The sequence below is a fragment of the Condylura cristata genome, unplaced genomic scaffold (assembly GCF_000260355.1).
Source record: "Condylura cristata isolate star-nosed mole 26May11 unplaced genomic scaffold, ConCri1.0 scaffold00040, whole genome shotgun sequence".
NCBI classification, from domain to species: Eukaryota; Metazoa; Chordata; class Mammalia; order Eulipotyphla; family Talpidae; genus Condylura; species Condylura cristata.
In genome coordinates, this window is record NW_004567141.1 from 8240196 (window position 1) to 8252269 (window position 12074).

Sequence of the window (12074 nt, forward strand, 5' to 3'; positions counted from 1 at the left end):
AAATCCTAACCCTAACCCTGACCCTAATTCTAACCCTTATTTAATCACATCTGCAAAGTCCCTGTGGCTTTTCAAAGCCACATTCCAGTTTCTGGGTATTGGGAATGTGGACATCTGTGGGAGAGGCATTATTTGGCTTACCACTTTTTTTTTTTTTTTTTTTGCCTACCACATTTTATAACTTAAACTGAGATTCAGGAAGGCATAGTAACAGAAAAATGCTTAAAACTATTAATGAAATTGAATCAGTAATCTAAAGCTTCCTCTGTGGTATTTACAGCCAGGTTCTATCACCCAACAAAATCCCAATCCTGTTAGCCAGGCTGACTCATTCCCATTGGCAGGGACCATGCTCCTGTTTAGAGACCAGAGTAGAGAATGCAGGCTAGATTATATGAACCCTTCTGCTCCCTGCCTGGAAAATCTCCCAGGTACAACTAGAGGGAGTGGAGAAATAGGGATTGCCAGCTGAGACCCCAAAAGGTGACCAGGGGGCAGGCAGCCATCCAAGGCCCACCTTGTACTTTCATTGGCAGGGTCACTTCCTGGTAGAATCAAGGCCTAAAAAGAGGCAAATACTAATCCTTAATAAAAGAGAACACTTTACCAGAGCCTTTTGCCCAGATACAGATCTAGTTCTTACAAGAACACCCAGTAGGCACCAGAGGCAGCTTGAGAGAGAAGGTATTGATGTAACACCTTCATTAGTGCCAGAGAGAATATATCAAAGCACACAGCCTATATTGGGTACACATCCAAGCTTATAGCTGTCCTCCTTGGCCAAGAATGGAGGATAGGAGGTCCAGCACAAGCTGCAGAATAGGGCCCACAGTAGCCTTGAATGCCTTAGCTTATCAAGTAGTCATCTAGAAAATCTTGTGTACATTTAGAGCCAAGTGTTCCAAGAATATTTTACACCAACAGGTTTAGGGTTGGCCCAGGGTAGTTTCTCTGGGCACCCTGAGCCCAGTGAAGATGCTGGTAGGACACAATATAGATATACCCTGAGCTAGTTAATGAGTCCTGATTTGGGTGAACCCTGATCTGGGCGGGCCCCGCCATTGGTCTTCTGGCCCTTGGCTCAGTGAATCCTTCAGTTGGGTGAGTAGGACCTGTTCCTGTCTATGGACAGGGGCAAGAAACAGGAGCCCTCTGGTAGATATGGTGAGGGGTGGTATCAAACACAGATCATCTTTATATCTGTCCATTGCAAGAATAGCACTCTCCTAAACAGTGCCATAGTTTATCCCATTTAGATAAAGAAAATGGAAAAGAGAAAACCTGCAGGTATTTGCTTAAAGAAGTATCATTGTCTGCGAGGAGGAAACCAGCAGAGTGGCTACAGGGCATGAGAGAGACATTCCCTTTTCACCAAATACGCTGTTTTAACCATGTTTATGTAGTATATATATTTTTAAATTTTATATGCAAAATGTTTCTTTGAAAAATTACCAGGTCAATGGTGATAAGAGTTTAGGGAGTTACTAGCAGTTTGTCCAACTATGTGCCAGAGTAGCCTCCTTGTGGCCTTTAGTCCTCTGTGCAGGAGTCCTAGTTCTACTGTCTTGAGTCCCTATACTTCTCTGCTCCCATTCTCCCCCTCTCAAATCATGGGGAAACCCTAACCTTCTGGGAACCAATCTTCTTGTCCTTCTCAGGGCATCATTGCAGAAGAGAACAAGAACTTGCAGCCCCAGGGAGATGAGGACCCTGGGAAATTCAAGGAGGCCGAGCTCAAGATGCGCAAACAGTTTGGGATGCCTGAGGGGGAAAAGCTGGTCAACTACTACTCCTGCAGCTACTGGAAGGGCCGAGTGCCCCGGCAGGGCTGGCTCTATCTGACCGTCAACCACCTGTGCTTCTACTCCTTCCTGCTGGGGAAGGAAGGTGAGCCAGGCCCCTTTCTCCAGCCTCCCAATTGATTCCACTCTGGTCAGTTCCTCTGCCTTCACGCCCAGACCTCACCTACAGAAAGTTCCTCTTCTCTAGACTACCACAGTTCTTAAGTGTTCTTCTTCTCTCAGCCCCCAGATCGTCTCCCTCTGACACATACCCACCAGAGGATCTCCCTTAAACCCATTGCCACCTCAGTGCTCCAATCTGTAGTCACTAGCCTGGTTCTTCACATAATGACTCTCTGCACATGGCTTTCCCTCTTTCTTTTAAGTCAAGCATTGAAGGGCACTGTGGTCCCTGAGTTGTTTAGGTTATTTGATATCTTGGGCATGTGCCACCTTAACCACCTACTGCTGGTTGAAGTGCATTTCCCAGCACAGCAAGGCTCACAGTGTAAGTGGTTCCCTCAGTGGGTTCTGGAGCAGGTAGGAGTCAGGAGCCTATATGACCTGGTGGTATGTCTGTCCCTGTGGGCATCCAGTGAGCCTGGTGGTGCAGTGGGTGGACGTCACACGGCTAGAGAAGAATGCCACCCTGCTCTTCCCTGAGAGCATCCGTGTGGACACCCGGGACCAGGAGCTCTTCTTCTCCATGTTCCTCAACATCGGTGAGACCTTCAAGCTCATGGGGCAACTGGCCAACCTGGCCATGCGGCAGCTGCTGGACAGTGAGGGCTTCCTGGAAGACAAGGCGCTGCCCAGGCCTGCCCGGCCACACAGAAACATCTCGGCACTAAAGCGGTGCGTTGCCCTGGGGCAGGAGGGCTGCCCGTGTGGGAAGGAGATCGGGGAAAGGGATGGTTGCACAGAACACAGGGAGAGCACCAAGAGATTTTCAGCGGTTCCTATTCTACCTGCCACTGACATAGAGGAGTGTATCCCATGTTATTTCTTGCAGCCTTGTGATGTGGAGGTAGGTGTTCTTATGCTCCATGGTCTTGGACAGGAAGCAGAGAAGTAATTCACCTAAGTCCCCTCAACAAGTGAGCAATGGCACCAGGGTGTGACTAAGCAGCTGGCTGCCAGCCCACCTTCCCATTGCCTTGGTCAGGACACCACCAGAGAAGCAGAGACTGCCCCTATGATCTGCTCCCAGGAAACCCAGCCTCGCTCCTATATGAATGACCACTCTTCCTATGGTACTACCGTAGGCCTGGTAGCTATGGGGCCCAGGCCTCTTGGGCTCACAAGAAGTTTGAGGCGGGGAGGGGAGCCACATGCGGGCCTATCAGCGTACCCTCTTTGGGAAGCGCTAGACAGAGGAATGAATAATGGTGGCTGGGGCCCCCAGAGCACTTCAGTTTGCACTCCTTGATTGTAGCGTCACAGGAAACTCACAAGGTTGGCTGGGAACTCAGAGGTTCCCTAAACCTGAGTCCTACACCTGTGCTCAGAGACCATCTCCCAGCTAGACTCTTACCAAGCCCAGATTCTGGGGTGTATCTTCAGGGCTAGACACTATCCAGACATCTTTTATGATGGAAATAAGAGTGGCTTTTGGACTCTTGCTGAAAGGGAGCAAATGGGACTGGGAATTGAAGGTCTTTGGTGTTGTCCATGAAGGTGGACCCACCAGGCCTTGCTCCGAGTGCAGGTAGCCCCCATGGGGCTAGGGAAGGAGAGGTGTTTATGAGGTCAGAGCTACCCTGGGGTGAGGAGCAGAGTCGTGAGCTGCACCCTCACATGAACAGGTAAGTATTTTCCATTCAGCAGTAACAACTCGTGTTAACTACTCAATACAGCTATCAGAAGGAGGTCCTTGTGTGGTTTCGAGGTGGATTTGGGTCCTCCCAGTGAGAAACAGTGGCCTGGGGTAAAGGCATCACACTTGGGGGAGGGCCTCACGCACTGCCCACCCTCAGTCTTTCACAGTTCATCAGCTCCACGTGTCCACCCATAGCCCACAGTCTCAGGGACATGCTGTTTGCTGACCACTCCTGCTAGTCAAATGAATGTCCCTTGGCCTTCTAACATGCATATATATTGGGCACAACTTCTTCAATGTAGGACCCCAGAACGCCCTAATCTGACGTAATTAGAGCCAAGGCCCTAAAGCCCCTCACCTTGGTTTCTGTAGAGATTTGGACGCCCGGGCCAAGAATGAGTGCTACCGAGCCACATTCCGGCTGCCGAAAGATGAGCGCCTAGATGGCCACACGGACTGCACCCTGTGGACCCCCTTCAACAAACTGCATATCCCTGGCCAGATGTTCATCTCTGGCAACTACATCTGCTTTGCCAGCAAGGAGGAGGACGCTTGCCACCTCATCATACCCCTGCGAGAGGTGAGCAGCAGGTCCCCAGCTGGGGTACCTAATAGGAGATCCCTCCCACCCTAGGCCTTTGACACTTAGTGGAGGGCATCATCCTCAGCCCCTGCCTGATGGGAGTAGTGTACACCAGGTCACTTCCTGTATTAGCTGGGCTTTGATGTTCCAGCAGTGCATGAAGGACTTAAAAAACTTCAGGAAGGACCGGCCCAGTGGCCTGCAGGTGAGTGTCTCAGCCCTGCCTTCTAGAAGGGCCCACAGTTGGACTCAGCCTTGCTCTTGTTGACCTCAGAGGACACTGTCCCCTCACCAGCCCCACCCTGTCACACTCAGGCCACCTCAGTCAGCATTTGCCTGTGGTGAGGCTCTAGCGGACTCATCAGAGGTCAGCTCTCATGGGTGGGTGGCATCTCTCACCTGTCAAGCTCATCTGTCAACTGGCATCAACTCTCACTTTTCAGGGGTATTTTTTGTCATGTCTTTGAGTCTCCATATGACCCATCTGTCTTGTGCTGCACTGAAGGGTGTGGACAGTGAGCAAGAGTTCCCTCCCAGAAGGAAGCATTGACCCTGGGGTCAGGGCAGTTCCCAAGACCTCCTTTACCTTCTGACCTAGGGCAAACTAGGTGTTTAATTATGTGAAGTAAATGAGGTTCTTAAGTTCTAATATACGCCATAGTATTTTGATTGCAGTAAAGCCTGGAGCAGTGAGACCTCCCTGGCATTTGTACAAAGCCCTCAAATTGCAGGTATAGGTGTGAATAGGTATAGGAGGTACTGTGCTGCCTCACTTTCCCCAATGGAAATCAAGAGGCAGAGGACTCAAAAGAGCCATAGATCATAAGCTCCAAGTTAAGGGTCTCAAGTGTTGGCCCCTAAATCATGTTCCCTTTTGGTACCCAGCCCTGTGGCCTTGTGCTGTACTTATCTGACCCTGAAGTCTGGCAAGTACAGGGTCTCCAACTTAGGAACGTTTAGACAGCTCTAGCTGAGCCAGGGAGCAGAATCATCTTGAGCTGTAAGACTGATCTCACGTCTTGGGACAGGACCCTGAGCTGATCAGGATGGAGGCCAGTGGCCCAGCCCCTAGTCCTCAGCGTCCTAGTCTTAGCTGCCTAGGGACTCTCGCTCAATCACTGAGCGAGATGTGCTATGGTTCTTGGATAGTTCCCAGATAGGTGCTTCTCATCTTCTGTGTGGAGAAGCACCCCCTACCAACCACCCCCTCAGGTGAAAAGTAAAGTTGTCTTTGATTTGACTTGGCCTCACTCATCATTTGTCTGGGTTACCTTGGGAGTATCCTACCCACATCTAACTCAGTTAGGACCCCTCCTCTGTGGGAGCAAGTGTAAGGTAAAATGTCAGAGCATGTGGGTGCCCCATATGGGATTCTCCAAGTCACCTGGTGATTAGATGCATCCCCAGCTGTATGCCATGATACCATGACCTATGTGGCCTCTGGTAAACCAGCCAGCCCTTCTCATACCTTGGCTCACACAGCCATGGACACATTCAGCACACATGCACATGCATAGACATAAATACTGTGTGCCTGGTCAACATGCATGTGCACATGTATACATTATCATGTGTTGTACATGTGTGTGAACACATGCAAACGTTTGTGCATGCATTCCAGTCTCACATGCCATTGCATCATACACTCAAATCCATTGCGCGCACTGCATAGTGTGTGTGCGTGCCCGCGTGTGTGTGTGTGTGCACCACACACCTGAACAGGCATACACATACTACATGCATATACACATTCAAACACACCCACAATCCCACTTACTCTGCTGCCTTTTGCTATCTTTCAGGCCAGTCTGGTGCTCTTCGTGGGGCAGTTGCTGGGCTTTTGCCCCAGCTCCCCACCTAACTACACCATGTCAGACCTAAAGTCTGAGGTTCCACTTAGTTGCTACCTTTCTCGACATGCCTTTAGCAAGAAGCGGCCCAGTGGCCTCCCCAATCGTGCTGTCACACCTACTTAGTCCTGGCTTATAGCATTTAGCCTTCATCTGTCTTTCTTCACCCCAGGATGTAGACTCTGTAGAGGCATCCCCTGAAAACTTATCCTTTGCCCTCTACACCTATGCTGTTCTGTCCACATGCCTCCTGTCAGAGCTGTATGCAGAACACAAAACTGTCAGAAAATGTTCCAGGAACAGTGCTGAGGCGGTGTGCACAAGCTGTCCACTATGCTTCAGAGGATGGGGGTAATTAGCCATCTAGGGAAGTTGATCCGGACCAGCATTGGGCTCAGACTTTACAACTTTACATCTGTGTCACAGCTTCATGATAGTCCTGCAGGGACCAAGTGACCACCCTATCAACAGGTGACGAAATGAATCTAAGACATGTACATAACTGGCTCAAGGTCAGGGTCACCAGGCAGAATCAGACTATGAATCCAGCCATGTGCAGAGTCCTGTGTTCATTTCCTCGCTATGTCTAAAAGAGGAAAACCTGAGGCCTCAGTGTGTTCATGTTCACAAAGCCATCTAGCTTCTCAGTATGCATATGCCCAAGACAGTTTTTATCTTCTCAGGTGACCATTGTCGAAAAAGCTGATAGCTCCAGTGTCTTGCCCAGCCCTTTGTCCATAAGCACCAAGAGCAAAATGACCTTCCTGTTTGCCAACCTAAAAGACCGGGATTTCTTGGTTCAGAGGATCTCTGACTTCCTCCAGAAAACATCACCCAAGCAGCTGGGCAGCAGCAGTGGGAGCAGAAAAGCCAACAGCATGGACCCGGCTCCAGAGGTGAGAGGGTCTGCTTAGTGGGGGTCAAAGCCAGAGGAAGAGCCCAGACTGCCATCACCTTCTGTGTTGAAGCCTGACCCCCAGGGTACTTGGGGTGTCTTGGGCATAGAGGTTCCTCCTGGCTTGGGGTGGAGACCGTAAACCAGGCTCAGTCTGGTGTCCCAACACACACACGCTGCCTGAGTCACTGCCCGCCTATAATCAAGCATAAGCAATTAATTCCTTACTCACAAATACTTGTATGCTCACCATTTGAGGTACATGGAGATGGTTACATACATTTCAGCCTGTTAATATATCTCTTAAATTGCTTTTTCTCTGTATTTCTGCTCCATCTCTATTTCCTCCCCCACCCCACCCCCACCCCCCGTTGTAATTTGTTGAAGGAATTGAGTCATATGTGTCTGTTTTTTTCTGATAGATCCCTGCTGGCATTTTAACAGTTTCCTTTGTGCCCTGATTTCTGTAAGTTGGGGTTAAGTAGTGAGAGCAGGCCACATTCTCATTCAGTTGTTTGTGTCTTGGAGGACAGGTCTACTTGTGGGCAGAATTGAAGCGCCACTACTTCCCAGAGGGATGTAGCAGCTGGCAGTCTTGCCGCATGTCAGTTTGTCTGTCCCTGGGGAGCAGTGCCTAGACTTGCTCAATCATTAGGAGCTACAAAATGATAACCCTCTAACTCCATTATTCTTCTGTTTATTAGCTGGAAAACTTCCGTAATGAGAACCTTCCTCTCATGAGACCTGAGAAACTGTTCACATAGGAAATGCAGAATAAGTCTTCCATTCTTTCCCTTTTTTTCACCAATTTTTTTTATGTTTTAAGTTCTTTTTATTTTTCTCTCAATGTGTTAATTTTTTAATTGTGAACTTGAAGCTTAAAACAACTTAGTGTATTTCAAGTCATGGCAGTTTGTATCCACATTCCATACAGAAATTGGTTCCTGCTTCCTTTTCACACAACCTTGGCTATATTTGATCACTTCCTTCCTCTAGTATAACACAATGTGTGTACTATTGGTCAGTATGAAAATAGTCCATGAGTAGAGCCACATATGAAAAGCCACATATCTGACTTCTGCCAAATTCCATAACTCAGGCATCATGGTCCCACACACCTACAAATGTGACTGGCAACAGTGCCCTGGAGATCCCCAGGGCCCGACATAGTCTGGCCTACATAGGCCTTTATGTGACTTTAAAAGTTCTTCCCCTGTAGTCACTGCTGAGTAAACTACACTGCTGTGTAGTATGTACTTATTACAGTTGGATTTGCCACATTTCAGATGCCCAGTAGTGTGTCTGCTATAATGGCTATCTGTAACTTATCCTTCTCAAAATGGATAAGAATTCTGTTCATTGTGTTCTATAAAACAGAAGGGATGTGGCAGAACCAATGTGCAGTGGAAACATTAAGGAAGATTTCTTATAGGAACTTGGGCTTAATAGGGGACTTCAGGGAGTGAAATTGGATTAGGTGAAATGGGAGAGGGGCAGGAGAACTGCTGCCTTCATGAGACTCAAGACCATGAATGACAGGGACTGACAGGCTGGAGCATGCACCAACCTGGGTCCCCTTTCCGGTACTCACTATTCTTGGATTCCCGTTAGTTGCTACGTACTGTTCTGGGCATTAGAAATAGAGCAGTGGATAGAGTAGACAGAATCCATGCCCTCTTTGCCATGTATTCTTCTGAGAGTGACAGTGAACACATAAACATAACAGGTCAGATGATGAAAGGGCCATAGCTAAAAGTAGCCAGGAGCAGGCCCTCCCTGGTGGCGCAGCGGTTTAAAACACAGCACTAAGAAGCTAAAGCCGCTTCAGCACAAGCTTGATCACATGGTGCAGTGGAGTTCTCCTGACCTGCCTGCTGCTCCCCTCAGCAGTGTACTAAGTCAGTCAGCCTGTTCTGCTCCCCCCTCTGTCTCTGGTGAATCCTCTCACCACCTGCACCTCTGGCCTATACCCCAGCTCTGTAAGCATAAATAAATAAATCTTTAAAAAAAAAAAAAAAAGTAGCCAGGAGAGCAAAGGGGCAAAGGGAAGAAGGTGTTCTAATTAAGCAGAATTTGGGAAGATACCTAAAAGTTATGAGAACCAAGTAGAAGAAATGGCTAGGTGGGAGCCAACTGATACCAGTGTGGGAGGTGAGAGTGAGAGGAAGCAGGGTCAGGCTGAGCCCACAGCCCCTTGGAAGCTCCTTACCTTTGACTCTGAATGCAAGAAGAAGCCACTGGAGAGTTTGGCGGTATTCTCTGCAGATCAGTAACTGTGCTGAGGTAATGGGGCTAAGGTTCTTACAGTCCAGTGAGCCAGGGATTCCAGAAATGGCTCAAATTCCTCCCTTTCCTCACAAAGACACTAGTCAGTGAACAGAAACATCAGCAAGTGAATCTGAGAAACAACAAATAAAACTGGGGGCAGATTTCTCAGGTTCCGGCAGGGCTGCCCAGCCCCAAGGATCAGAAACATACAACAAAAACTTCCTTCCAAAAGGAAAGAACCCTCCCTGAGGAAGAGACGGGCTGCTAAGGGCAGAAAAACCAAGACACTAGATGAGACAGAGCTCAGTATTGCTGACAAGGGTGCTCCACTGAGAGTCTGCTGTAGAAGACAGGCCCTCTAGCTGTACACATGTAGATTTCCATGTAGAATGCTGAAAATGTAGAAGAATTCACATCATGTAAATATGAGCAACAGAAATAGATTATGATCACACTCTCTATGAAGGCTTTGTAGGGGAGAAACAGAGAATTCTACAGTGAAAACTCCAGAACAGTAGTCCTCCAAAGTAGTCAAATATTGTTCCCTCATATTTTTAAATGTCTAAGAAGAATTAGAAAATGATAGAAATTGCTGAACAGTAGTATAAAAAGTTTTTGGAAAGCTCAGAAACAAGGTGACCAGTCAGAAGAACAATGTGCAAAGATTGTTGATAGGACTCAGGAAAGAATTAGGAAAATAATACAGAAATATTTCAGAAGTGAACATTATACAGCAAGGACACAGGAAGGAATAGGCACCATGAAAAATCCAGTAAGGGATAGAGGAGAGATGAGGTAGAATGGAGGTTTGGGAGGCTAGTCAAACAACTAGAGAGAAAATGTGTTCAAAAAAAGGTATAAGGTCAAACAGAGAAGTTCATGCATTAGACCTACAGAGAAGAAAACCAAAACCATGGAATAATAAATGATAGAAACCACAATAACAAAAACTTTTGAGAGTATGAAAAAAGATTTGAACCTGTGTGGTGGAAGAGTTGTACATCTGGGAAAATCAATACAAAATAGATAAAATATAGTAAAACTAATGGACATTAAAGGCTAAAAAAGTTCTTTTGGGCAACAAGTTAAAAAAAAAGACTAACTCATTCATGAAGGAAAGTAGATGCATCAAATATTTTGTTTTGAAAAATCTATTTGTGCATACAAGAGCTGGGGTGCAGGCCAGAAATATGGGGGGTGGGTGGTGAGAGGATTCAGCAGAGACAGAGTGGGGAGCAGAACAGGCAGATCTACAGAAATACACTGTTGAGGGGAGATGTGAGGAGACAGGAGAGGTCTGCTGTGCCTTGTGGGTCAGCTCCCTGGCCATGACTGAACTCATGTCTCAGTGGCTGGTGATAGCGCCACTTGATAATCCTGAGACTTTAACCCCTATGCCAGCAGGGAGGCCCATCAAATGTTTTGATAGGAAAAGTTAGTACAAATAAAATAATGTTTTCAAGATAAGCCATTAAAGATAAGCCCATCCTGGTGGTGCAGTTGGGTTAAAGTGCAGCACTAAGAAGCTAAAGCCACTAAGAACTCAGCATGAGTTCTATTCCCACCCCGGAGGTGATCCACATGGCGTGATCCACATGGTGCGGCAGACCTCTGCCGACCCGCCTGCTGTTCCCCTCAGCAGTATACTTCACCCATCTTCCTGGTCTGCTCCCCACTCTGTCTCTGGTAAATCCTCTCACCCACCCACCACACCTCTGGCCTACACCGCAGTTCTGTATGCATAAAGAAAGAAATCTTTAAAAAAAAATGACTTTATAACTGAAAAAAAAATTTTTTTAAAGATTTATTTATTTATTCGTACAGAACTGGGGGACAGGCCAGAGATGTGGAGGGTAAGAGGATTCACCAGAGACAGAGCGGGAAGCAGAACAGACAGATCCACGAAGTACACTGCTGAGGGGAGCAGCAGGCGGGTCAGGAGAGGTCTGGCTCGCCATGTGGTCTCCTCCGGAAGGCGGGAATCGAACTCATGCGGAAGTGGCTTTAGTTTCTTAGTGCAGTGCTTTAACCCGCTGTGCCACCAGGGAGGGCCCCTGAAAATATTTTTTTTTAATGCTATCACCCAAGTGTTTATCCAGCAAAATAGCACAGGCAGTAAAGAACAGTAAATAAATTCAAGTAGCTGCCCACTTTTGAGGAAACTAGTAGAGAACATATTGAAACAACCAAAAATGATTGTAGAAGCTTTGACATAAGGTTGGGCGAGGTAGGGGTGGGGGGTGGGGGAATTGCCTGTTTTTAACTACAGAAATAATGTGGTAGGTAGCAAAAATAAAGGTGACAGTATGTAAAATATGTTCTGACTTGACAAATAGTAGAGTAAAAACACAAATTAAGAAGGTATAGAAAGTAGAAGAGCTCGTGACTGGTAAGTAACCAAAAGTAAAAATACTACCTAAATTGATCTTTAAAAATACCACTTTCAGTTATCTTTTGGCAGGGAAATCAGTGAAGAGGAAAGACAAAGGCTACCAGTTAATGTCAGCAGTGTCCATAGTATGGAATTGACAGTGGGAGTCCCCCACAATTGTGGGAATTCATCCCAAGACCCCCAGTGGATACCTGAAGCTGCAGATAGTACTGTACTATCTTTTTTTCTTTTCCTTATATGCTTGTGACAAAATTTATGAATTAGGCACACTAAGAGACTAACTTAACCAGAAATAATAAAATAGAACAATTATATAATATACTGTAATGTAAGTGATGGGATTGTACTCTCTCTTCCTCAGTATCTTATTATATTGTCTCCAGGTCTCAGGTAATGGCAAGTAACAGAAACTGCAGAAAGCAAAAGTACAGATAAAGGGAAACTACTGATCTGAAAGACGGGCCTAAGGGTACTATAAAGATAACT

The 12074-nt window shown here is 46.9% G+C and overlaps 1 protein-coding gene across 3 annotated transcripts in view; it reads left to right on the forward strand.

Moving 5' to 3' along the window:
- The window catches only part of TBC1D9B (TBC1 domain family, member 9B (with GRAM domain)), a 41233-nt gene that overhangs the window by 12138 nt on the left and 17021 nt on the right, over positions 1-12074 (forward strand). For 2 of the 3 annotated variants that reach the window (XM_012733321.1, XM_012733322.1), the window contains exons 3-6: positions 1659-1887; positions 2378-2636; positions 3973-4180; positions 6717-6929. In XM_012733321.1, coding sequence (XP_012588775.1) covers positions 1740-1887; positions 2378-2636; positions 3973-4180; positions 6717-6929 — 828 coding nt within the window. In that variant the 5' untranslated portion in view covers positions 1659-1739. Of the gene's footprint in view, positions 1-1658; positions 1888-2377; positions 2637-3972; positions 4181-6716; positions 6930-12074 lie in introns of those variants that run through there. The other variant, XM_012733323.1, reaches the window with a different exon arrangement.